Source organism: Macrotis lagotis, chromosome 1 (genome assembly GCF_037893015.1).
Source record: "Macrotis lagotis isolate mMagLag1 chromosome 1, bilby.v1.9.chrom.fasta, whole genome shotgun sequence".
NCBI classification, from domain to species: domain Eukaryota; kingdom Metazoa; phylum Chordata; class Mammalia; order Peramelemorphia; family Peramelidae; genus Macrotis; species Macrotis lagotis.
This window is the reverse complement of record NC_133658.1, coordinates 579,051,348-579,079,050: the sequence shown is the minus strand read 5'-3', so window position 1 is coordinate 579,079,050 and position 27,703 is coordinate 579,051,348. Positions and strand designations below refer to the sequence as shown.

General features: G+C 36.9%; 2 protein-coding genes across 8 annotated transcripts in view; both read left to right on the top strand.

Moving 5' to 3' along the window:
* Positions 1-24,099, top strand: part of ROPN1 (rhophilin associated tail protein 1) — a 29,329-nt gene extending 5,230 nt beyond the window's left edge. For 3 of the 4 annotated variants that reach the window (XM_074234177.1, XM_074234173.1, XM_074234172.1), the window contains 5 exons: positions 8,467-8,593; positions 11,372-11,489; positions 18,808-18,969; positions 23,431-23,606; positions 23,891-24,099. In XM_074234177.1, coding sequence (XP_074090278.1) covers positions 8,478-8,593; positions 11,372-11,489; positions 18,808-18,969; positions 23,431-23,606; positions 23,891-23,957 — 639 coding nt within the window. In that variant the 5' untranslated portion in view covers positions 8,467-8,477 and the 3' untranslated portion in view covers positions 23,958-24,099. The other variant, XM_074234184.1, reaches the window with a different exon arrangement.
* A 2,937-nt stretch (positions 24,100-27,036) lies between these two features.
* CCDC14 (coiled-coil domain containing 14) overlaps positions 27,037-27,703 on the top strand; it is a 44,785-nt gene continuing 44,118 nt past the window's right edge. For 2 of the 4 annotated variants that reach the window (XM_074214678.1, XM_074214677.1), the window contains exon 1: positions 27,424-27,652. In XM_074214678.1, the coding sequence (XP_074070779.1) occupies positions 27,554-27,652 (99 nt within the window). In that variant the 5' untranslated portion in view covers positions 27,424-27,553. Of the gene's footprint in view, positions 27,132-27,423; positions 27,653-27,703 lie in introns of those variants that run through there. The other 2 variants (XM_074214679.1, XM_074214680.1) reach the window with 2 other exon arrangements.

Genomic DNA, 27,703 nt, shown 5'->3' with positions numbered 1-27,703 from the left:
CAGTACTACATGCCTCCCCGGCAGCATCCTAGATTTTTAGATTTTCTGCTCATACGAGCTAGTGACCTGAGGTACTGTCTCCCTAATCCCCATCTCTGCACAGGGTAATGATGCAAGCTTGTCCTGTGTGCCAGATGAATTATTTTCTAGTTTCTGCCTCTTTCAGAGCCTGGACTGTTCTGTGGTACAACAGAGAACCTCTTTCCTAGGCTAAAGGAAAGTTTTCAAATGGAGGTCTATTTTGTTGAGAACAGTATAAATTTGCTAATCATTTGAGATGCAGACTACACAGTTGTATCAGTAAATAACTGTTACTGACTGCAGTGAAAAGGGACACAGATTTAAGAGAATATTGATTTTGAAAAATTGATTCAAGAACTGCTAAGCACTGTAAATGAATGACTGGGTATAAGGACATGGAATCTAGAGAGCTTTAAATTTAAGAAAAAATTCTCAACTCCTGTCTGAATTGAATTAAGGTTCATCTTACCTAGAAGTAAGGAAGTAAGGAAGCCCAGCTAACCAAAGGTGTCTATAGTATGGGAATGAAACTACAAGTAACTTGAAATCCTAATTGGGGGAACAAAGGGAGGGGTAAGAGTCTTAGAATTGATTAGCTTTCCATACTTAGGTGTACTGTGAAAGGGATAGAAGAACTGTTGACTTAAAAGAAACAACCATTCCCCAAATGTGGCCTGTAACTTTTCAACTTTGGAAGATCTGGGATCATTGTTGTTGGGGGGTTTTTCTATTGCTCCTGAAATAAACGCCCCCAAATGTCATCCCTTATATTCAATAGCAACATAATCCAAACCAAGCCAAACTAAACTAATCCAATCCAGGCCAAAAAGATCCCACCATATGTCAAAAAATGTGTTGGCTACAGATATGTTGGCTAAATAAAGCCAAAACCAAATTAATCCTTCCATCAAGGAACTTATATTCTATTGGGGATGAAGGAGAAATATTTTAAAAGATAAGTATATACATGATAATTAAAGCACACACTCTCTAATGGGCTAATTGTTTTATTTAGAATGGGTCAGCTTATTTGAGACTAATTCGTTGCTCTTTCCAAGTGTATAAACACTTGATTTTAAGTAATTATATCTTTCTCTGAATTTGAGTACATAAAAAGCTAGCATTTCAAATGAACACTTTTTGCAAATAAGACATATTTAGATATTATGTAGAATACAGAGAGACACAAATACTACATATGTGATATTTAAATTTAAAAAGAACATTGAGCTCGGTTTTCTCAGGTTTTAAAGGTAAATTCAAGTCCATAGGGAAGGGTAGTAAAAAGATAACTAGATCTTTGCCTTTTGTTCCCACTGTAAAATTACAAAGCTAATTCAATGCTATACCAAAAATAATTGCTCAATTAATGCTTTCTAATGACAGTGATGATCTTGATAATGCTGAAATGATAAGATTAAGGCAGAAACAAAATGGAAAAAGAATTTTGCTTTTAAAGGGAAGTTCTAGATAAGATATGTGCCCACCTAACACTGAGGAGCTTCCATTGTTAACTATCTGCTCTGTAACCAGGCATAAATAATTTGAACTGAGATCAGTCCTAGGGAGCCAAGATTTGTAGCAATTAAATTCACTTTCTACATTCTTTGGTTCATAAAGCACCAACACCTGGAGACTCAGGGCGAATTTACTTATAGTTTTAGATTATGCTCACATCTAGAGTTTTCCCAAAGAGAGAAGTAAAAGGGTGCAAACACAAAAAGAGGAATACTAGATATAAAAGCCTCACAAGAAGTATTAACAGAATAACTTGAAATTCAGTATCTTAAAACAATTGTTCAGGACTCCTAGGATGCTAACACTGAAATCTCATGAGAACATAAACCAGTTTAAAAGAATCCTAATTAAGCATCTTACATTTCATTTCAGTTCTTCATTGTCTTAAATCATTCCAGGTATATGTCTGATAGTAAAATAATCAAACTGGGACTGATTCTCTTCTCAGAAGTACCCTTAACTAGAATATTAGGGTAACTTGGGGGTGGGGGACTCTTTACTACCATTCAGTTCCAACTCATTAGGACTCAGCACTTCTAGGTCTTGAACTCACAGGGCTGCCTCTAAGTGTGGGTGGAAATGGTTGATTTTGATAGATAATTTTCACCTAAGATCAGGGAAGAACAAATACAAAAGTGACATTAGTCTTCAATACAATGTCCTAACAGCCCCATGGAGCTGGGTTTGAGATAGGGCAAACCACTTTTTTCCCCCCTACCCCTTTCAGGAAGCAGCTTGAAACAGTCTTCATAATAGCACTCAGAGTTAAACAATCCAAAATAGTAGAAATGAATAATAATGTCCTAATTCAATCTACAGGTCTGGAAAGACCTTCATGTCTACTTAGTGTGATTAGGGAAGACTTCGGTCTTGAAGGTTAGGGGAAATTTTAACAGATGTGGGTAGTTGCCAAAGGAGGAGGGCATCCTGAGGAAGGTGATATGAGTCATGGGATAAGAATGGAAAAATAACAAGATATAGTTAAGAGAAGTAAAACTATCTCATTTGGCTGGTGCATAAAAAATGTGAGCAATAATTGTTTTGGGGTAAGGCTGGAGAAGCAGGTTGAAAATTGTGGAGAGTTTCAAGTTAATTGATAAATAGTTGAGAGCCATTGAAGAATGGTAGAAATGAATAATTATGACCAAAGCTTTGTACTAAGGAAGATTAATCAGGCAGGAGAAAAATTCAGTTAGTTGGCTTTGATTAGAAAGATAGTGGAAAGGGAACCAGCCTTTTGGATTCACCTCCCTCCTTTGAGACACATACTGTCTATAAGACCCTTTGCAGGTCATCAGCCTCTCAGGGCTCCAGACAACTAAGACCATAAATTGCAAAGTAAGTGCCAATCTGTATTGCTTGAGAGGTTTTCTCCCTCTGGACCAATGAAATCACAGGTCTAGTTTAAAAAAAAATAATCATGTAACAGTATATTGGATGACTTAGAAGGTTAAAGGTAGCTTAGGAAATTATTGCAATATATATTGACATATAAATCTATATGCCTTATAGTTTATAATACACTAGTGCCCTGTGGTTTTTATAAATGACTCAATTTTGCCATTGAAGAAATAGTTATCAATGCACAGCTTTGGTAGTGCTGGTCATATCTGCACAGCCTATTGAAAACTCACATCCAAACATTCACTAAAGTTTCATCATCATCTGTCTTAACTAGCTACGATGTCAGTGCTCTGAGGGAAAAAAAATCTAATCTCCATTAAATGGTGAATTGGTTCTCCTTTACAGGTAATCCTGCTAAGATATTGATAAGATATTATTAAGCTTTGATCAGAAATAGGCTTAATTTTGATTTTCCTTCAGAGAAGTTGATGATGATGATGATGATTGTCCTTTGATTTTGAAGACCACGACATCAGGGAGGTGATGCCAGGACAAGCAAAAGAATTGGATTTGAGTAAAGGGGGAAGGGGGTATGGGCTGTGCTAAAGTCACCATCCTCACTTTCTCCTCCAGAGCCATCTGGGTCCAGTGGCCTGATATGAATCAAGTCAACTGGAGATGGCTCAGGATTCAGGGTAGTCAGGGTTAAATGACTTGCTCAGGGTTACATAGCTAATAAGTGTCTGAAGCCAGATTTGAATTCCTGCCCTAATGACTCCAAAGCCAGGGCTTTGTCCTAGCTGCCCTTCAGAGATTCATGATCTTTTACACAGAGATTTAGGCAAAGACTCAGAGAATTTGTATTTCCCATAATAAGGTATATGAAGTGGAATAACTTTTGGCACCTGGTGTGAATTTAAACAATAATGGTCCAATGCTCTCAATAATTCTTGTTCTATTTTACCCAAGGATCACTGGGGAAATGGCCTCCTTGAATAGGAGATCCGTAGCACTGCCAACAATCCAACAATCTGAATCAAAATTCTATAAGCAAAAATAATTTATTCTTTTCATCACATTTTCACATACATTTATTTGATACTTATGCAACTCTATGGAGAGGTGTTTTCCATTTTCTGATAAAAAAACTAAGATAACTGACATTTAATAACTTGATCAGGATCTACTAGATATTAGTGACAAAAGAGAAGCCAAGTTCCTAGACACATGTATTTCTCCATAAAATATATTTTGTATACAATAGCTGTACTCCCTGAATATCCACTCAAGTCTTCCTTTGGTGCCTCACCAGATGGTGGAGATAACTCTGGTCTCCAAATGCAATGGCTCTGAAGTGCAAGCTTTGACTGGTCTTACCAAGATGAAAAAGTCATCAAATATGGACCTAGTGACAGACCATTTGCTTGTTATTTGAGGGTTTACAGATGATGAAACTGAGACACAAAGAATTTAAATAATTTGTCCAGAATGACAATGTCAAATTCATGAAATATGAATCCAAGTCTTTTTAATCCCATGTCCACTATGCTATTAAATACTCCTAGATGTAATACGTGTTTAAATGTTGTATTTTTGCTCCATCCCTAAAGTAGAATTTAAATGCCTTGAGGACAAATAAAGTTTTTCATTTTGTCATTGTCTCTGCAGCTTCTAACAGCTTACACGTAGTAGAAACAATACATTCTTATTGAACTGAATTGAAATATCCACTGATAGAAAGCAATAGACAGTAAATTTAAGAGCTAGACTAGAGAGATTATCTTCAAAGTTCATTTCAAACTGAACATTCTTTGATAGTCATGTGCTATCTTGTGTGGAACAAGGAGTGAAGTAGTTTGGAAAGGTTTCATGTTGGTCATGAGGATTGAGTTTAGCTTCTTTTGTGAGGAGGAATTACTCATTTCTCTAAAGCCTTGAATGAATGGTTTGGGAATCAGGAATAGAAACAGTAGCTACTAAATGATAGACATTTGGTGTGGAAGATGATAACTGTTGACTGTGCCCCCCACCCAGCACATCACAGAGGGATTGGGTGGTTAGAGAACTATGACTTTCATATGTACTGCTGGATTAAGCTCTTCTGATTGGAATTATACCAGACTAGATGCTCTCTTAGTCCATCATAACCCTAGAATTGTGTAATTCTTTGATTAGGAAAAAAAAAGACTATTGACGCAGAAGCAAGATTGAAGAGGGCCTAGACCAATTAGTGGATATGGAAATAAAGTGAAGCAGATTACTAATAGAGCAATTTCAAAGGAAAAAGTTGATGGGGTTCTGTAATTGGCTGAATATGGGGGATGAAGGACACAGTTGAGTCAGAGATGATTCCAGTTTTTACAAATGAATTCTAGAAAATGATGATGCTTCTGACAGAGTTAAGAATTTTGAAATAGGAAGCTAAATCAGAATGGAAGTGACTTCATTTTAAGATGGAGGCATAGAAATGGAGCTTGTATAAGGAAATATAATGCAATATAAGGTTTGAGATGTTTTAAAAGACTTGAAATGGATGAGTCCTTTGAGGGAGATAGGAGGCAAATAAAAAAATGGGTAAATTGAGCTTTAAGGAGCTGTTTTGAGAAGATTACACTAATTATCCATCTGGGAAGCAATGAAGTTAAGTAGCTTCCCCAGGATCACAGTAAATGTCTGAGCAGGATTTGAACTCAGGTTGTCTTGATTATAGGGCCATTGCTCTAACCACTGCACCACCTACTTTCCCCTAAATTTACAAGCCATAAAAGGCAGCTGGCATAGGTCTCTTTGAAGTGTGCTATAGGAGAAATTCTAAACAGTTTTTCAGGGTAGAAAAAACAAACAGTGGGAAAGAACCACAACTGTAGAATGGCATGGAAGCCAATAATATTGAAAAGGAAGGAAGGGAAAAAAAGAAGGAAAGAAAGATAAAAGGGAAAAAAAAACCTTAATGCTATTTGGGAGGAAATAAGTTAAATATTTGGAAGATTTTTCAAAAAATAGGTCCATAGATACAATATGGCACATTTCATATTTATATATTTATCAAATAGAGGTTAACCTAGTCACCTTTTTATTTCCTTGAGCATTTTATTTTTCTTAATTTTAAGAGTGGAAAAAACCCTTCCCAGAGAACAGCATGGCTCTGTAACTTCACCAGTTTGTCTTTGTAAATGGTAAGGTGCTATTATACAAATGTGAGTTAGTGTTATTTCTTGGGCAAGCTAGTAGCTCTAACTAGTCCATCAAGTGAGAGTTAACTGCCTGCTGGTGACATTCTCAAAAAAGAGAGGCTCCCTTTTCTCTAGAAGTTCCCACTAGGCTAAGGCTTCTTTTCTTATCAAACTCTCTGCTCTTGTTTCTTCCAGAAAGAGGAAAATTACTTAGCACCAGGATGCCACTATGTATTGTTTGACACTCTATAGTTGCTCCCTTTTTTTGTAATCTAAATAAGTTTTCAGCTGCCTTTCTAACTTGCTTTAAGCCTTCCCTCCTCCCTTCTGATCAATACTTTCTCTGTGTCTAATGTGAATAGAAATTTGAATTTAATTATTCCCTTAGCAACCAGTACTTTTACAGCCTCCTTTCTGATACAGAGTGCTTTGGAGTTACATAATTTCAGTTTATAGCAGAAACTCTTTTCTCAAAGGGCCAGTTTCCAGAAGAAGCTTTTTAAAAACAAATTTAAACAGAATTTAACAAGGCTTTTTTGGGTGGATTTCTTTTTTAAAAAGTGATAAAGTGGTTTCACCACAGAGACACAAAGCCCTTCTGAGAAACTTTAGTGAACAGAACAAGACATGGAATCTTAAGTGCCAAAATCTGTAGTACAGATAATGTGTTATAGGAGGTCAGAAAAGGGAGTGATGTTGTCTGGGAAGATTTCATAAGGGAAGTGGTTCTTTAAAGGATTGAAATTATATAGTGCAAAGGAATGGGAAAGGCCTTCAGTGGAAGGAGGAATGATATGAACAATAGCAAGGAAAGAGGGAAAAATGGAATGAATATAATATGTTTAGTAGACTGAACCCTTAAAGCAGAGGGTATATACTATCAAGTAAAAAGAAATTAATTTGGATATATCATATCAGGAAGAAGTTTCAATGGTAGAAGAGTTTTGACTTTTTATTTAACTCTTTCCTGAGCATAGTAGCAAAAAAGAATAACTAGCAGCCACTGAGCAGAACAAGGAGAAAGATTAGAAACAGTTTTAGGAAAATATTTAGTCTGATGACTATGAAGACTATAGCTAATCAGGATGATGAAGTTCAGAGAAAACAAGAGGAGGTACAGAGATCAACTAGCAGGTAGGTGGTGGGGAGAGGGCAGGAAGCATTGTGCTAAGGTAGAAATCCAACTCTGAAGTCATGAGGACCAAGGACTTATACAGAGGATATCTCCTGAATGGGAATGAAAGAAAGTGAGCAATCTGATATCAGTTTCAAAAAAGGAACATGTATAGGCTTTTGTGTGACAGATTTAAAGGAAAATGAAGACTTAAAAGATTTCTAAGCAAGTATTTTAGCCTTAATGACTAAGAAGCAATTATAAATGACAGAAATATGGAAAATTCATTGTGGAGATAAGCTTGAATATAAATATCCAAATATAAAAAAGCATTGAAATTTAGATTCTGTGATCTTCAACTTATTACTTCAAGGGACTTTAGAAAGGTCATTTAGTACAATCCTCTCATTTTACAGGTAAACGAACTGAAAGGAGGCTAGAGAGGTAAAGTCACTTGCCTGAGGTCACAGTCAAGTCTATATTGTGCCCTAACTCCTCTGACTACTAATCTATTGCTCCTCCATAATACCATACTATTTTCCTAATACCTTGGAGTTATAGAAAAGTTGGAACTGGGACTCAAAGTGAGAGGGCATTACTTGCTAAGTGACCTTAGTGAAGTCATTTTATACTGGGAGCCTCAGTTTCAGCAAATGTAAAACAAGGAAGCTAAATGAGAGGATCTTTAAATATTATTGAGGTCTTCACATTATCCTTTGTCCATTTGCCTTATTTCCTTCACTATGAAATGTGGCCCCAGGCTTATTTGCCTCATACCTTGGAAGGCTGGATTATAGAAGATTACAGGAGGGGTTGATCATTTACATGACACCTCAGAATGGAAAGAAATTAAGTGATGGAATAGTACCTCTATCACCACTGCTTCCAATCAAGACACAGCAGAAGAGATGAGGAACTGCTGTTTGCTAGATTACTGAAACTGAAGTTGCCACCACAAAGAATTAATAATCAGTAGGGAATTTTTGGAAATATCATTTGTGTGCTGAATTTGTATGCTAATTGTAAGTTTTCTTAGTTTGTTGGAATTTATCCCTGAATTTGTCACAAACTATTGCCATTTTTTATCTTGTCACGTACTATATGTTTTCTTTCTATCTCGAGCCTAGAACAGGTTGACAAATGTAGGTTAAATGAATAAAACGCTCCCATTGAATCTATGGGCAACTGCTCGCTTGTGTTTCAGGAAGTACCAATTACCTCTCTAGCCATAGCAAATGGATTTTTTTATAGATGTAGTATATTTCCATTGATCATTTATTCATTTCTCTTTAATAGGTCAAGTAACCATGCCTCAGACAGACAAACAAATATGCATCCCTCCGGAGCTTCCAGAATTGCTGAAGCAGTTTACCAAAGCTGCCATCCGGACCCAGCCTACGGATCTGATCCAATGGGCTGCTGAGTAGGTTTCTTTTCTCCAAAAGACCCCATCCTATCAGTCATCCATTATACCAGGTTCTAAAACTGGAGGTGGTGGGAAACTTCTGCAGAGGTGAGATGGGTCAGCAGGGACTGGAATTAGGGAGTTGGGGCACCATTCATTACTGTAGTCTTTGTGACTTTTGTCTTTGCTCTTTCAAAAATTATAGAAGATAGGGGCAGCTAGGTGGTGCAGTGGATAAAGCACCAGCCCTGGAGTCAGGAGTACCTGGGTTCAAATCCAGTCTCAGACACTTAATAATTACCTAGCTGTGTGGCCTTGGGCAAGTCACTTAACCCCATTGCCTTGTAAAAACCTAAAAAAAAATTATAGAAGATAGTTATCAAGATGGGTTTGGTGGGGCACCCTCTGAAGTCAGATGGGCATATCTCCCAGATGCCATGTTATATAAGGCAATGTCCAAAGATTTGGGCCACCACTGGTGTTTCATTCTCCCTTGAAAAAGTTCAGGCTACCTCTATTAGTTTCTATTGATCTTGAAGAGGAGAAATAAATGGATGCAGATACCTCTTGAACTTTTTAACATCAATGTTGAGATCCATCATTTAAAAGGCTTTCATTTTTACCATGAAATTCATTTTTTCCTATCCAGCAGTAGTATCTAGCAGCATTCACCAGGGGAGAATGGTTGGGAAGAATATTATATTCAGCGTTTTGACTGTCAATAGAAAAAAAGAAAAGTGATTGTGGGAGAAGCAGAGAGTAGTCCAGTATATAGTTTGCTCATCCCAGCAAACCATTCTCTCCACTTCAGCTGTAACTCATATTTGTGTCTATAATCAAGATGACACTTTTTTTTTGATAGGGATGGAGGAGGATAACTTTTTTTGGTTTTGCTTTGGTTTTTTTGCTATGATTTTGATTTTTCTTTGACCTTCATATCATATACCCATTCAATGTGTCTCCTGTTCTAGGCTTAGACAGTAAAACTTCCATTTAAAGACAATACCATTCTAAGGCTTCATGATGGTGGAACTGGAACTGGAGGAATTGGGTTCAAATCCTGACTCTCCTTCCAGCTGTTAACTGTGAGACATTACGGAATTCATTTACCCTCTTCAGTTCTTAATTTTTTCATCGTAAAAAAAGGAAATTGGGTTATATATTATCTTTAATTCTATGCTCCAACAAACACACACTTCCTTTCAAGGAGAGTTACTACAGGCACCTAAAATACTTTTTACCAGACACAATAGCTGTGGTGGAAATAGTTTCATAAAGAAACCAAAGCAACTATGAAATAAATGCTTCTTGAACTCCAATGTGAGGCTGGTTCTGGTAGTTTTTTAATGTATGGTATAATTTTGTTTCCTGGAATGTTTTGACTGGTTTTGATGTCTAATGATGATATTTTTGTTATGTTTCATTGTTGGGAGAGAAATATGAAAGAATATTGTGGAAGGAAAAGTCCTAAAGGCTGTAGATGTATATTTATAAGAGACATGGAGAGACTGACAGATGCTGTGGGGATTGGATAATTTGTGAAATATGAATGAGAAGAGGAATATGAATATGCTTGTGGGGGGGGAGAAGATAGGCAGCACTAGGGGAAGGATGGGGTTGTAAAGCTGCCCTTGAGGAGGAGAGGTATAGGTTTTAACCCAGATCTTACAGAATCTTTGGACTACTGTCCTCAGAGTACTCCAAATAGGCTTAACACATTACTAGGTTGGCACTGGGCTTTTACAAATAAAACAGAAATGAGCCAGTAATATTTACTCAAGAGGTTTCATCTGTCATTAAGAAATGCTGTTTTGTTTTCCCAACCTAAATTGCTATAATACATTGCGGCTGGAAATTTTAGCTCCAGGAAACAAATTTTCTCTGGCATAATCAGATAATATTTGTTATGTGATGTGTAGTAGCTTTAAATTCTATTTTATTTTGCCTGTGATGTTATTCTATAATAAAACAAATTATATTCCTCCTATTGTTCCTGACATTGACAGCAGAAATTGTTCCTCTATAGTAACCAGTTTGATTTGGTGTACTGTATCATATAGTTTAGCTCCTTGAGATTTCCCTGAAAATCAACATGCAGTTTAAATATGACAAAGGGGAAAGGAACTTATTAAAATGGAAAAAGTAAAAAAAAATACTTTAAAAGCAACTAATTTTTACTCATAGCCTGAGGGTACTTTCAAAGAGAGAAACACAAAATAATTGCCAAAACATTTATACTTAATTTATTGAAAGCAAGTATTTCACAGAGTACATATGCCACACACATGTATGTAGAGGAAGGAGGGCTTTCCTAATTGGAGTGTCCCCTAGATGTCCTCAGAGTATGTTTTAGCCCTGTATCAATCTCCATTTCAGTGCTGGTACAGAATCTTCATTCCAGGAATTTATTCCTTTCTAGTTTGGCCCTCAAGAGGGAGGGGATGAATCTTATCTTATCACAGAGTGGCAAAGGCAGTACTAAATATAAAATAGATGAGCAGAAGTTTTGGACCCCTGATTAACCAATAAGGAATTTTTCTCCAGGGAAAAATCACTTTCAAATAACCAAAAAAGGTATTAAGGAAAGTCTGAGGGGCTGAATGAAATCACGTCCATATGTACCAGTGAGTCCTAAACAAACACTGGTTCTGTCCATCTGTCCAGAATGTCAGTCAATCTCTATGTATTAAACAAAGGAAAGGGGGGGAACCTTTTCTTTCTTCCCTTTAACATATTCCCAAAATAACTATCAGTTACTGAAGTAAAGAACATTTGTCTTTTTTTTTTTAACTTTAGCTATTTTGGAGCCATGTCCCGTGGAGAGATTCCTCCAGTGAGAGAGCGATCTGAGCGAATCCCATTGTCTAACTGGGCTGAACTCACACCTGAGCTACTAAAGATCCTGCATTCTCGGGTAAAAGAGTCCCTGATGAAGTAGGCAGGAAAATATATAGACTGTTTAAAAGCGGTGAGGGTCCAAGCAGACAGACCAATTAATCACAATCCTAAAGTACATGACCATGAGCTATGACTAAATCTTGCTTTGAGAAATGGGAATGTTAAAAACAGAAATAATGGTCCAGCAGTGCTGTGGACCCACTTCAAGTTATTAGTGCTCATGAACAAGGGGAGAGCAGGCTGGGCACTTTTCCATGATGTAAGTCAACTGAGTTAGCTTCCCTTTCTCCACATGCTCTCCTCTCCCTACTTTCCACTCCTGAAAAAGATATAAACTATATTAATTGGTCTCTGAATTATAAAGATATACTTCTGAGGAAATATAGTAAGCAAATTGGGGAAGCATAGTGAAAACTCAATCGAGTGAAGATAATGGAAGCAAAAATCAAAGAAATATTGTCATTAGAATGTTCTACAAACCACCTGGGCAGAAAGAAGAAATATGTACCTTTGGGAAACATCATAAGCCTGGCAGAGAGAAATGATATAGTAGTTTGGGGTAGGGGTGGGTTGAGGAATTATCTAGACATCATCTGAGGCTCTTTCTGCCTCAAAGCAGCTAATGATTTCATGGCTTCCCATAATAATCATTTTTATTTTCAAAAGGTAGAGGAAAAAATGAGAAAAAAATCATTTTCCAGGTCCTTGTCATACCACAGAACAACTGAAGGGAGAAAGTGATAATTCCATATTAAAATTTTCTTGGTAGAGAAGAAAACTAGGTTTAGTCTGACAGGAATCCTAGTTTAAAGAGAAATTTTTAGAAGTTCAGAGAAAGGATGGACAGCATTTCATGAACTAAAACCTTAAAGGGAAATTCATCTTGGGAAAATGGCAAGTCCTCAAGAATGAAATTCTGTGAAGACAAAGACATTTCTGTGGAAGAAAAGGGAGAGTTCTCTAAAGTCTGCTATGAATGCACAGAGAATCACCAACATCAACCAATTTAGATTTCCAAAAGAGTAAACAAAGAAGATGGAAATGAGGGTAGGCAACAAAATATAGTCACAAAAGTACATCTAAGTCACAGTCCAGTAAGAAAAGAGTCATTAAGAGCACTATTGTTCAAAATGAGCTGTAGCTAGTAGGGAAAAACTGAAGACCACAAAAAGGAGAGGTGCTTTTAAGAAAATTATATAGAAGGGGCAGCTAGATGGTGTAGTAGATAAAGCACCAGCCCTGGAGTCAGGAGTACCTGGGTTCAAATCTGATCTCAGACACTTAATAATTACCTAGCTGTGTGGCCTTGGGCAAGCCACTTAACCCTGTTTGCCTTGCAAAAAAAAAAAAACCCTAAAAAAAAACGAAAAGAAAATTATATAGAGGGAGAGAAGGGAGTGAAAGAGAATAAGACTCCTGCACAGGGTGGGTGGGAATATTGAATTTCTTTTGTATGTCCAGGCCTTGAATATAATAAGTGCATAATGTTTGTTGAATTGAATATTAGTTGACAGACTGCAGGATTAATCTATTCTATTCTTGTTTTCTCTAGAGAAAAGGAAAAATTATTTTTGGACTTTATTTAGGAAAGTAAAATGAATAGTAAAGAGTAGAGATGGCAAGATAAGTAAATAGAGAAATAGTAAAAGAATCATCTCTCACCTGGAAGAGGCAGAATCATCAGACCCAGATAAATGACATCTCAGCATACTTAAACTGATGTATCTTATTGGAAGTCATTGTTTTGAAGGCTTAAGAAAGATCTTGGAGAAAAGAACTGGGATCACAGAACTGGAGCAGGGCAAATACTATTATCCTTTACAAAAAAAGCAAAGGGAATGAGAGATGTCTCTAAACTCATGGAACTTGACCATGTTTTCTGACAAAATTCTTGATCATGATAAAGAGATGGTGCTTGAACAACTAGGAAAGGAAGCAGTGATCACAAAGTAATAGTTTGAGATTACTAGAGCAATTGGAAATATTCTATACAATTTTGCCAAAAGTCCTGACATTATCTTATATTATTCTTGACAAAATGGTGAGAAGACAACTAGTCAAATGTACAATTAGGAAGATTCAGAACCCAATTGCACTGCCAGATCAAAAGACGACATATTTGATGTCAGTTCAGAAGATACTCTCTATTTGATCCTAGCTAAGGATCCTACCTGCTTTAGCCATGTGTATGTTGGACTTTTAACCTATGCCTTCCTTAATGACACAAAACTAGAAGCCAAAATCTGAAAATATTTCAACAGGCTAGATTCTAAACAGAGCTAAATCTAAAATGATGTGTTTTATTGGGGATGAAGTCTTATCCTCAAGTTGAAAAAAAATCCACTCCACAAGTAAAAGTTGTAGAAGGTGATGGCTATACAGCAGTTCTTATAAAAAACGGATTTGAGGATTTTAGTAGATTATAAACTCAGTATGCATCCAAAAAGTGATAAAGAGCCAAGAAATATACATGTAATCTCAAGCTATATTAAGAGAGGTAGTGTTTATTTTTGTTTGTTTGTTTTTTGCAAAGCAGTGGGATTAAATGATTTGCCCAAGATCACACAGCTAAGTATTCAATGTCTGAGGTCATATTTGAACTAAGGTCCTCCTAACTCCAGAGCCGGTGCTCTATCCACTGTGATACCTAGCTGTCCCAGGAGTATTTAATGAAGTATAAAAACCTATATAAAAGAGAAAATCAAGAAAAGCGATTGCTAGTATCAAAATCAACAAGTCTAAAAGGATGAGGATTGAGAAAAGATTATTAGATCTGGCAACTGGAAAAAACAGTTCCAGTTATGATGAGATCTGAAGCCAGACTACAGTAAACTGAGAAGAGTGATAGGAAAGGAAGTGTAGGCACCTTCTCAAGGAGTTTACCCACAAATGTAAAGAGAGATAGAGAATGATAGCTGGGCAGTGCTAGACCGGTCATGATAGATTTTTTTTGACTAATGAGAGAGGTGGGATGATCAACTGGAGAATATGGGATGAAATAAAACTATGTGTACATAGCCAAGGTATTTGCCTTGCAAAGGAAAACTCTGTGTAAGAAGAGAATGAAAGAGGAGACAGTAGGGTTGCTATATGAGTGATGTGAGGAGAGGAGCAAATGAAGATACTCTTAGATCTTGGCATATGGCCCCAGTTTTTCCAATGAAATATGAGGCAAGGTTCTTAGCTAAGAAGGGTGTAAGGAAGAGGAAGAATGAGAGGTTTGAAGAATAATGACAAAATTTTGAAAAGGCATTATAATGAATGGAAATATAATAAGATTGTCTTGCCACAGTGAGAGCAGATGAATAGAAGCACAAGCAGTTGATGACAGGAAAAATTCAAGACTGGGGCTTGGGTAGGGCAAGCTCGACATGGGATAAGGGGACAAGGGACTTAAGAAAAGAGGATTGTGATTGGTTTACTAAGGAGTCTAAACAAGAGTAAAGCCAGGGCAATGCAATGGCCTTGAAAAAAAAAAGAGTAGGAAGGATTAAAGGTTAAGGAGAGAACAGAGAACAGTTAGAAGTCCTAAGGCAGAGGGAAAGATGAAATTTAAAAAAGAGTAAGATTAGGTAAAAGAAATTTAGAGATCATAAACATGCAAGTGTGAAAATACTTATAGGTAATAATAAGATCAAAGGTAATGGACCTTGAGTTCATGCCATATGAGAATTATTTGGAAAAAACAAGGAATATTTAGGTTAGACAAGAGAAGACAGGGAAGGATATGATGACTACCTTTTCAAGTATATATAGAGCTATCTTTTGAAGAGGTACTATTAGCTTTACTCTGTTACCCCTTAGGGAGCAGAACTAGGAACAATGCAAAGTGGCAGATTTAACCTTGCTTTCAGGAAAACATCCTAACAAAACATTCCAAATATAGATTGAGCTGCCCTTGGGAAGTAGTAGGTACTTTCTCACTAAAGATACTTAAGCTAAAGTTGGAAGATAATTTGTCAACTGTGTTATAAAGGGGTTTCCTATTCAAGTACATGATGGCCTAGATGGATTCTGGGAATCCTTCCAGTTCCAAGGTTCTCCTGTTCAATGTTTCATAGCAGACAGACACATACAGACACACACACACACACACACACACACACACACACACACACACACACACACATAACACTTTGCTCTGTTTAGCCATGGCATAGCCAAGACCTATCAAGACATGACTTGAGAATTAGTATACCAAGTTGATACACTCCTGAACACCTTCACTGTATGATTCCTGAGGATATCTTAGAAAATATGCCTTTAAGAGAAAACTGAGACAAGTCAGATTAAGTGATTTGACCAGGGTCAAACAGCTAGTTAAGTTTTGTAACCACATTTGAACTCGGGTCTTCTGACTCCAGGATTAGCCTTCTATGAAATCTGCCACCTAGTTGGCCTCCAAAAGGAAAAAGTTATCAATAGTCAAATGAAAAAATACTCTAAATCACTACTGACTAAAGAAATGCAGCTTGGTGGCATAGCGAATAGAATTTAAAAATTCTTAAAAATGAGTGTTAAACTTGATTTATATTAAGGTCCATCTTTGGATCAATTTTGGATCAATGAGTCCCAGTTGCCTTTTGCCATAAGGTTTAATATTTAGTTCATTAAACTATCTAGGCAAACTGGAACCAGTGCCTTTGTGGTTTTGATCATGGCAGTCTGGTGGCACAATAGATAATATGCTTGAATCTAGAGTCAAAAAGACCTCAGTTCAAATCTGGCTTCAGATAATTACTAGCTGTGTGACCCTGGACAAGTCATGTAATTTCTTTTTGCCTTCGTTTCCTTATTTATAAGGTGGGGGAAATGATAGCACGTATGCATGGCTGTTTGAATTATTTTAAGAGAAAGAAATTTAAAAATAAAAAAATGAATGTTAAATATTAAAAATATTGTAAAAAGAAAGAAAGAAAGAAATGCTCTATCCACAAGTCATACTCTAGCAACTACAGGACTACAGGAAATACTAGAAATACCTGTTTCAAAATTCCTATCAAGATATTGTTTCCTTCCACAGGACCTCATTGAAGAGGTTTGAAGAGTCTTATTTGAACAATCTTAGATAATAGTCAATATATACTCATAAATATATATATATATATACATATATATATATATGTATATATATATATATATATATATATATATATATATATATATATACAATGTGCCAGGCCTTACGATAAAAGGTTGAGACACAAGGTACAAGATAGTAGCTGTTTGCAAGAAACTTGTTATCTAATGTGGGGGACAACCACATACACAACACACAATAATGTGCAGACAAGCTATAAGAAGATGAATTGGAGATAATTAATGGAGGAAAGGCTCTAAAATTAAGGGGGAGCAGGAAAGACTTCCTGTGAAAGGCAGGATTTTAGTTAGGACTTGAAAGAAACTGGGGAAGTCAAGAGAGTGGAAAGCATTCCATGTATGGGAACCAGCTGTTAAAAATCCTGAAGTCAGGAGATGGAATGTTTTGTTCAAGAACCAGAGTCATCAAATCTCAGAATATATTAGGTGGAAGGTAGGGAAGGTAATAAATTGTAAGAAGTCTGGAAAAATGGGGACAGCAGGTTATAAAGAAATTTGAATGCAAGAGTATTTTATATAGCATCAAAAGGGAGCTACTGGAGCTTGAGAGGGGTTACCTAGTCAGAAATGCATGTTAGGAAGATGGACCAAAGTGGGGGAAAGAAGTATGGCAGAGAGCATTCAGCAGACTATTCCAGTAGTCCATGATGTGAGAGTCAATTCCAAAGTGATGAATATGTGAGGGAGAGAGAAGGGGCTGTATGAGAGTACTATATTAGAAGCAGCAAATCGTAAGGGAGCTGAGATGAGGTAGACCTATTAAAGATAGACTCAATAAAGGGAGGAGACTTTAAAAGTGAATGTAGAAAATATTAACTCACAATACAAGTAGGTTCATAATGCTGGCCCTTCAGTCATCAAGAAATAAAATGTCACATATAATGCTTACCTTCTCAGTGGGTATGGGGAGAGATGAGAGGGAGAGAGAAAATTTGGAACAGAAAATTTGGAACTGAAAATTTAAAAAGATGTTAAAATGAAATGTTAAGAAAGTGTAAAATATTACATGTGTTCCATTTAAGAAGGTAAGTGGATAATATATTTAAGAAAGTTTCCTGAGGCAGCTAGGTGGCACACAGTAGATAGAGTACTAGTCAACAGTCAGGAGGACCCAAGTTCAAATCTGGTCTCAGACACTTAATAGTTTCCTAGCTATATTGATTTTGAACAAGTCACTTAACCTACATTGCCTTGCAAAAAAAAGTTTTCCTCAAAAATAATTATAATTTTATAATTTATATATATTTATAATTTTAAAAAATTTTCATATTTAAAAGGTATTAACTTTAATTATCTAGAAAATTTAAAGTTAATACCTTGAAATACTCATCATTCATATCAGGTGAGGTCAATGTATGAAAATGTAGGTCCCTTTAGTTAAGTATATCCAGTAACTTAATTTGAGAATGCAATTTAATTTTATGTAGAATGGCAATTGTCTAAAAGTACTACCTTCTCTAATCAAAACCCACAATAAAACCTCAACTTCTAAGGTGTCTCATTAACATATGCCCCTCCTGAATCTTTAGGGGCCTTGCAGATTCACCCACTCTGAGGAAGTACCAAAAAATTGGATTCACAGATATAGAAGTCAATCAGAAAAAAGGCTCCTTTAAACCTGAAAGTAGCCCACATGCCTGCAGACGAGAAAACATTCCACTCTCTTTCCAAATTATCCTGCTACACAAGGATACATATTCGAAGCAATTCAGTAAAAAAAAAAAAAAAAAAAACCACCCACACAACATCCTAATCCTCTCCCAGGGATGCCACCATCCATCAGTGTTAATTTAACAGATTCTCCAGCAGCTTCTAGGTCTCTTTTGCACATGCACTCTGAAGCCTACTTGTGCTATCTCTAATGAATAAGGATCTGGATAACTGGTGATCACTAAGTGAGCTCTCTCCCGTCCCCCTTGTGACCTAGTCCAACATTTCATATCCTTTTAGGAAGTTCTTATTGCTAAGCCCACCTTCTGCCATCTGTGATGGAAAACAATTTCAAACCATTTTCTAGAAAACATCTAGATGCCATTATTAAGTCATCACCTGGTTTTCTCTTCATTGGACTAAAACTAAGTTCAGTAGAAGATTGCCTTCTTTCTTTCCTGATATATAGAAGCCCAGGATACCATCCCTGAATTCCCAGATGGGGGGAGGAGGGTGGTCCCCAAATCAATGGATCATAGTTTGAGAACCTGCCTCATTGTGTGTGTGTGTTTTGTTCTCCACAGGTGGCTGGAAGGCTGATCATACATGCTGATGAACTGGCCCAGATGTGGAAGGTTCTGAGCCTCCCAACAGATCTCTTTAATAGTGTGATGAATGTGGGTCGCTTCTCTGAAGAGATAGAATGGCTCAAGTTTTTAGCTCTGGCTTGCAGTTCTCTTGGAGTTGTAAGTTACTGTTAACTTTTTTTTGGGAGGGAGAGGGGGAAGCATTTCTGGGTGATGCCAGGAAGGTATAGAGGTAGGGAATGGAGAGGAAAGGACAACAAAGGAAGCTTAATATTCTCTGTATATACTGTCAGTTCTCTATCTTCCAACCAGGGGCTACTGCTGAAATCTGTTTTATCCAGGTACTCTGGCTTCTATTTCTAGTTTGTTTCTGTACTCAGCAACCAGAAAGAGAGAGGGGAAAAAACCAGAGAGAGAGAGGGGAAAAAAAACTAGGCCACCATTATGAAAATTTAAAGTGGTCAACCAAGATTCAACATGCCCTTTAATAAGAGCTTAAAACTGGAGCAGTTAGGTAGCACAATGGATAAAGTACCAGCTCCGAAGTCAGGAGGACCTGAGTTCAAATGTGCCCTCAGACACTTGACTCTTAATAGTTGTGTGACCCAGGATAAATCACTTAACCCTGACTGCCTTGCCAAAAAAAAAAAGCAGTTAAAAAAAGGTACCTAAAATCAAGCACTGCTCCAGTGGTGAGAGAGTGTGTGTGTGTGTGTGTGTGTGTGTGTGTGTGTGTGTGTAACATAGAAAGTTGGTCTTGGAAAAAAGTATAGGATGATTTTATAAAGTAATTGTACACACCATTTTTATTATTATAATATCAATGATAAAGGATGGATTGTTGGGACAACATGGTACCAGAGGCTTCATTGAGTAGTCTAGCACATGATAAGCACTCAAATACTTCTAAAAATTCACCCATTTCATGGTACAGGAAAAGTGACCACAGAGGTCATTAAAATCAATTCCTTCATTTCACATAAGGAAATTGAGGCACAGAAAATTTGTAACTTGCCTAGGTTACATAGTTAAGCAATTATTACGTGTCTGAAGTTGGATTTGAACTCAGGTCCTCCTGACTCCAGGGCTAGTGCTCTATCCACTATGCCTTCTAGCTGCCCTGATTCTATTAGTTGCCCCCCCTTCTATTTTTCTAAGTGCAAATTTACATTTCCTTTTTTTGTTTCTTTTGACTCCTATATTTGTATTTCAAAATTTCTATGCAGCTCTTGTCTTTTCACCAGAAATGTTTGGAAATCCTATTTTATTAATAATCTATTCATTCCCCCCCCAAAATGATAGCACTATATCATTTTACTAGTTAAGTTATTCTTGGCAACTTTTCCTTTTGGATTATGGTGTTCCATCTTCATCACTCCTTTGAATGATAGCTGCTAAATCTTGTGTGATCCTGACTGTGGTTCCTTAGTGTAAAACTTTTTCTAACTAATTAGAGTATTTTTTTCCTTTGACTTGGGAGCTCTAGATTTTTGTTAAGGGCAGCTAGGTAGTATGGCGAATAGAGCACTGACCTTGGAGGCATGAGAACAGGAGTTCAAATCCCACCTCAGACACTTGACACATACTAGCTGTGTGACTTTGGGCAAGTCACTTTACCCTGACTGCCTCATATGCAGGGTCATCTCTAGTCATCCTGATTCATATCTAGCCACTGGACCCAAATGGCTCTGGGGAACTTAGCACAGCACCCCCTCACTCAAATCTAATTCATGTGCTTGTCATGGCATCACCTCTCTGATATCATGATCCTCTTTGAAAATGAAGGACAAACATCATCATCAGATTTTGGTTATGATGTTCCTAGGAGTTCCCAGCCCTTTGGGGGAAGCTCCAGTATACTGCTTTCTTGGGCTAGAGACTTGAGTTCACAATATGATCTGATAGACTACCTCCTCCCAACACCATGGGGGGGGGGGGGCAGTAATAAATTATATTTATATTTTATACATAAACAGTATATTTTGTAATGATGATCTATGAGAATTCTGTATCTAGAAAAGCTTCAGAACAATTTTTCATTATTCATTTGACAAATATATTTATATTATATATGCAAGTGATATTATGATGAAAGTAAGACTTAGTGTATAGTAGTAAAAGGAATAACTTGAGGATAGATGTAAACAGTGGAGCAATTGGACAAAAACAAGTGATTAAATCAGCTTGAACTGAGAAAAGCAGCTAATGAGATGATTAAGGAAATGATAGAGTCAAGGTTACCTCACTCAATCGGATGGAATTACACCTGCTGTCTTCTTGATTGATCATGCCCATAACTCTATAGTCTCTTCTTTTGCTCAGTCTGCCCTCCCTACTAAAATTTCATCCGTCTTGATACTTCACCATCCAACAGAACTTCCATCATTTCAGAAGCCCAGCAACAGCATGTTTAAAGGTCAAAGAAACCAATCCTCTGGACAGTTATAACATTTTATCGGTTTCATTCTTATTCAACCTGCAATTATTTGGTTGGTTACTTAGTACCACTAATATTTTACTTCCCCCTAGATTGTGGTAAGTATTAATCTGTACACATGCTTTAATGAGTATACCACTATCCTAAAATGTATACTAGCCATATTTATTAGACTAGGATAAATAGCCCTTTGGGCATAATTTTTGGTAATGTTTCCTCCCCATTCCCATTGTTTTTCACAACTCTTGCTTTAGCAACAATTTTCATTGTAAAATTCTGAGACTATTCATATTTCAAAAGCTGTTTGTTTGAAAAAATAAACCTACAGTAGCTGTCTCAAATCTTGAAAGAATCTCTTAAATTTTCTTTAAGAAAAGAGCTTAACTCTTGACAGGACAACCTTTCATTCAAGATGCTGGAAAAATCATTCATTTTCTATTTTTTCCCCAGTCACACAACTTGACACAGCATCTCATAGGGTAGCATTTAAATTCAGTCTGTATTTACTTAAAAAATAAATACTGAAGAAACAACTGACTTCTAGATGTTATCACTAAATTACTATAGGTATACCCAACAGAACGGGCTGTATCCTGGTTTTCAGTATTATTAGAAGTAACCCTTTCCCTTCAACTCATACTTGTCACAACTGACTCAGTAAAAGTCATTCTTTTTTAAAAAAAACTTTTTTTTTTAGGTTTTTTGCAAGGCAATGGGGTTAAGTGGCTTGCCCAAGGCCACACAGCCAGGTAATTACCAAGTGTCTGAGGCCAGATTTAAATTCAGGTACTCCTGACTCCAGGGCCAGTGCTCTATCCACTGCATCACCCAGCTGCCCTATAAAAGACATTCTTAAGTATCTCATACAGGTTCACTAACTCAGCTAGTATTTATAAATATTTATAAAGTATTTAATGGTGCCTGACTCATAGTAGGCATTTAATAAATACTCCTACCCTTCCCCTATATCTCTTAGTAGCATCTTCCTTTGACTTAAACTAAAAGAAAAACAAGTCGGAATTCACTGTAATAAAAAGTCTAGGAAAAGTTCATCCCTGCCCTGCCCCTCCCCTAGGCAAAGAGGATGGTTTGATAGGTCAATAATTTCATCACTGTGGATTAGGCCAGATGGCAAACCCATGCTTGCCTTCTCATTCTGTGATTCCTGTCTACATTAAATTCTCCAGAGATCTGTCCAATGTGTTGGAAGTTATCTTCTGAATCTTAAAGTTTTCTCTATACCAGTAAATTTGCTTGTCTTCTCTCTCACCATAGGAGATGGGTACAAAGTTGCCTTAATGACTTTTTATACCACTTCTTACACAAAAATTCTTTATTGATAATGTGCAGTCTACTTAAACCATGTCTCATCATTTTCCTTTAGATCATCCCCAACTTTAAAGACTTCTGAGATCATGGTATTCATATATTCAGCCACATAGCATCATCAAAAGAATATTGGTGTTCTTTCAAAAAAGTGGTTTCTGTGTGGGGGGACAAGCTTGGGATCATTGAAAATACTATGATTTTCCACATGCTAGCCAGCTCTCTCCCCCCTCGTATTCAATTTTGAAATTGGCTTACTACAGTAAGCTTACTACAGTATGCTTGTTTAAGACTAAAGTATTAATGGACTACTTCATTGGGCTGCCTTACCAATTGCTTGTGTTTGAATTTTGGTAATACAGAAGAGTATCAACTTTTTCTTATAGAACTGGCACACTGATGATAATTGATTGATAGGACCTAGAGTATGTTTTTTGAAATGTAATTACAATAACATTTAATTATAATACACAATTATAAGCTTCATTTCCAGAATGCCAAAAAGAAAAGTTGAGTAATTGCAAGCCTGGATGAAACTATTTCAGGTATAAGGATTATAATCCTTCTAGAATAGAAATTCCTAACCTGGAATCTGTGAACTAAAAAAAAAAAATTAACTTGATTTCAAAATAATTGGTTTCTTTTGTGATCCTATGTATTTTATTTTATTTAAATATTGTTCTGAGAAAAGTTTCATCATACTATTAAAAGGATCCATGGTACAAAAAATTAATTTTTGTTCAACAATGTGATATCATTTCCATACCAATTTATACAGTTAATACTATTTATCACCTTTCTCATATCTAAACTGGCCTCAAGGATCTAACCACCTATTTTTATCTTCCTTTGAATAGACCATAGCCAAAACCCTCAAGATTGTATGTGAAGTTTTATCATCTGAACATGATGGCGGACCTCCCCGAATCCCTTTCAGCACTTTTCAATTTCTTTACACATATATTGCTGAAGTGGATGGGGAGATTTCAGCATCCCATGTCAGTCGAATGCTGAACTACATTGAACAGGAAGTGTAAGTAAATTTTCATAAACTAGGTAGGAGAATAATGAAAAAGTGATGGTAGCAGTACTGATTCATGATAAAATATAGTAAATTACAGTGTTGTTATAAAAATGGGGGATATCATGTAAAACAAAAGTAGAAAAAACAGGTAGGGAAATAAAAGATATTAAAGGATTAGAAATAAGGCAAGAGAAATCAGGTTGAAACAAGAGTATTTAACATATGTTATGCTTCTTGACAAAAATCATGTCTATTAAGTGAATTAACCAAGAATATATTTTTGGCCCAAACAGAATCGGTCCCGATGGTTTAATCAAGGTGAATGACTTTACCCAAAATCCCAGGGTACGGCTGGAATAAAATGCATTCCAGCAATTTTAAAGGAAGGAAGATACAGAGATAATTGTGCTTCAAAATGACTGCACCCCATACAACATCCAATGTCAATTTTCTTGTACAACTGGTACACTAATAAACAATTAGCAAACATGCTAGCTTTCAATTGTGTGTATGTGTGTGTGTGTGTGTTTTTAAGAAATTCTTGGAACACTAATAATTTATGTGAGATTAGTGTTCTCTCCTTGCCTGACCAGGTCTACAAATAATGAGGCCAGGACCAGAAAAATACCATGAGACAAGGTAAAAATATTAGATTTCAGAGAGGGAATGTTTATTTAACATCATTGATGATATGCATGATTTTTTTATTAAGTTGTATCAGTATGACATAAATAACAAGTGTTTGTTTTCCACATTCAAATATGATTTTTAGCTTCTCATTTTATTACTTCTCCATTATAATGTTGACAATTTTATTAATCCACACATCTTGTAGAAAAGCTGAAGGAACTTGGGATAAATAATAATATAATTGGATGGATTCAGAATTGGCTGAATGTCATTTTGGCAGGAAGTCCACGATAGTATTCCACAGGGGGCCTGTTTTTGGCCCTTTGAAAAAAAGGCAAAGAATACTTTATCACCTCTGTAGATGATAAAAAGGTGAGAAGGATAGGACATTGGAATGACAATCAGGGTCTAAATCTTTAGTCTAGAGCACTGGGTTGAATTTAATAAGTTGAAATTTCATAGGCATAGATAACAAATTTTACTCTTGATTACAAAACATCACTTTCACAAGGTGGTAGGTATGATCAGATAACAGTTTTTCTAGGGGAAAAAAACTGGAATTTTTACTGGCCTGAAAAGTCAACAGTATGACAATGGGGAGTCCAAAAGAGTGAATGAGATTTTTATACTGCACTAAGAGACATAGACTTAACACCACCTACTATGGTCCAAGATATCCAAATGGACATATAACCTAGATATAAAGAGTCATAGACAAATTAAAGGAACCCCCCAAAAAAACCTTGAAGAATTATGAATAGGGGAATAATTCTGACAAAAATTAAAAGTCACAAGATAAAAATGGAAATTTTGATAGCATAAAATTAAAATTTTTTTATTTTAATAACAGTTTAAGCAGCTAAGATTAGAAAGAAAACAGCTGGGAAAAATCTTGCTTTCAAGTTTGTTTGATAAAGGTCCTATTTCCAAGATAAGGAACTGATTAAAACTGATAAAAACTAGAGAATTCTTTCATTATATAAAATGATCAAACAATTGAACTAGCAATTTTATAAGAAAATTTAAGTTACTGATAGATAAATTTTAGACTGCTGTAAATCTCAGTCCTAATAGAGGGCTATAAATGAAGGTAACTCTGATGAACCACCTTACACTCACTGATAAAACTAAAAGAAAAAAGAAAAATGATGTATTACAGCAGCTATAGGAAAATAAGCATCTTGATATACTGCTTGGGTAGCTATATAGTGTGCCACACTACTTTGGAAAGCAATTTGGAACAAAGTCCCAAAACATATATCCTTTGAGTCTTTAGGCCTATAAATCCAAGGTCAAAAAAAGCAAGGAAAAAATAGATGTACAAAAATATTTATCAAATTTCTTTGTAATAGCAAAGAACTGGAAACTAATGAAGTATCATTCAATTGAGGAATGGCTGAACAAAATGTGGTACATAACATATTACTAATGTATTCTAAGATTTAATTAAAAAGATTTAGAGGAAAATAGGAATATTCATATTAACTGATTATGCTAAGGTTAGTGGAAAGATCTTGGAAAACAATTTGTATTATAGCAACATTGTAAAACAATTCTGAAAGACCTGTGGCTTCAACACCACAATGACTAAATAGAATTCTAGGGAGCAATAATGAAACATGCTATCAACTTCCTGACAGATTACCAGTAGGTAGAATGAGACAGGTGGACATTGTTTAGCTTGACTATGCTTATTTGTTTCTTTCCAGGAGAATGGGAGTGGCCGGAAAAGAGTGGAGGTGAATTAGAAAAAAGTTTGAAGAAGGAAAAAAAATTTTTCTTTTAAAGTGATTAGAAGAGTGGTTAGGTGGCACAGTGAATAAAGCACCGGCCCTGGAGTCAGGAGGACCTGAGTTCAAATCTAGCCTCAGACAATAAATACCTAGCTGTGTGGCCTTGGGCAATCCATTTAACCCCACTTGCCTTGCAAAAAAACAACCCTAAAAAAATTTTTTTTTAAAGTTAAATCTAAAAAATGTTAGATCTTTATAAACAAAGTGGGGGACATGGATAATGAACTTAACAAAGACAACAAAGGGATCAGTCCTATAGAAAGAAAAAAAATCTGTGTTCTGAAAACATAAGGGAAGAAAGGGTATGCAGAAGGAAATTGTGGTCTTATCAGAATGGGGGGAATATTTAAATCGTATTTAAATTTATTTATAATTATTTAAAATTATGTGACAGGGCAAATCAATCTCTCTGAATATGAAATTATTTCACCTGCGAAATGGAGTTAATATTTGCATAGAATAAAAGCTAGTATTTAAAAAGTGCTTTAAGGTTTGCAAAACACTTTACAAATCTTCCCACTTGATCCTCACAACAAGCCCTGCAAGCTAGATGCTATTATTCCTTCCCCCATTCGTTTTATAGAGAAAGACACTGAGGCAGACTGAGCTTGTGACTTTCCCAGTGTCTGAGGCTGGATTTGAACTTGGGCCTTACTGACTCTAGGAGAGTCAGGAACACCTGGGAGTTGTTGTGGAAAGATAACTGGTCTCTAAGCCAGAAGAACCTGGGTTCGAGTCCAGCGGCTGGGGGCGCAGTGGGATGGAGCTCTGGCCTGGCAGTGGATGCCAGGAGCTTGAGTTGCTCTCAGAGCAGACAGGTACCAGCTGTGTGGCCTTGGGCAAGTCACCGAACTCTGACTCCCTTGGCTCCAGGGCCATCTCCGGTCATCCTGATTCTCATCCGGCCACTGGACCCAACTGGCTCCGATGACATAGCTCAGCCCCCCCATCCAGGTCATGTGCTTGTCATGACGTCACTTCCCCGACGTTGTGGGGGTCTTGGAGAACGAAGGACATTTTAGAAGATTAGGCTCGGCAGGTGCTTCACAAAACTTTCCACTTGATTTGATAATGGGGTGAAGGGTCTTACGTGGTGGTGAGGTAGGAAAAGGTAAGTTTGATGCTTTCCAAGAAGGAATCTTGGGTTTCACTGAGTTTGGCGCCCTTATTTTGTAGAAAAGATAAGTCCAGATAGGAAAAAAAAAAATGTTCAAGATACTGGATTCGAACCCAAGTCCCCGATGGCTGCCTTCTTCCTTCCGTCTTCTGGACCTTAGTTTACCCAAACCGAAAAAGCACAAAGCTCATTCAAAACCCAAGGACTTTCACTCCTACCTCAGCTCCTGGCGGAAGTGACTTCTAGGGAGCAGCCTCACTGCGCATGACCCCAAGTCCACGCTTGCGCAGAAACCGCGGTGGCCGAGGAGCAAAGATCTGATGGGCCGAGGCCGAAGCGCCGAGTTCGGCGGGAACCAAACCGGAAGCGGAAGTCCAAGGAGCAAATGAAGGCGGCCCGAGAGGGCCCGGGTCCTTATGGCTGTTAACTCGTTCAACCGACTGACTTGTGGTCGGAGGGGCGATGGACGACTCAGGGCCCGAGAGTCGGTGCGGTCCGGGCCCCGACTGACCCAGGTGAGGGGAGAGGCCGCGGCCGGGGCCCGACCCCGAGCGGGGAGCCGGAGC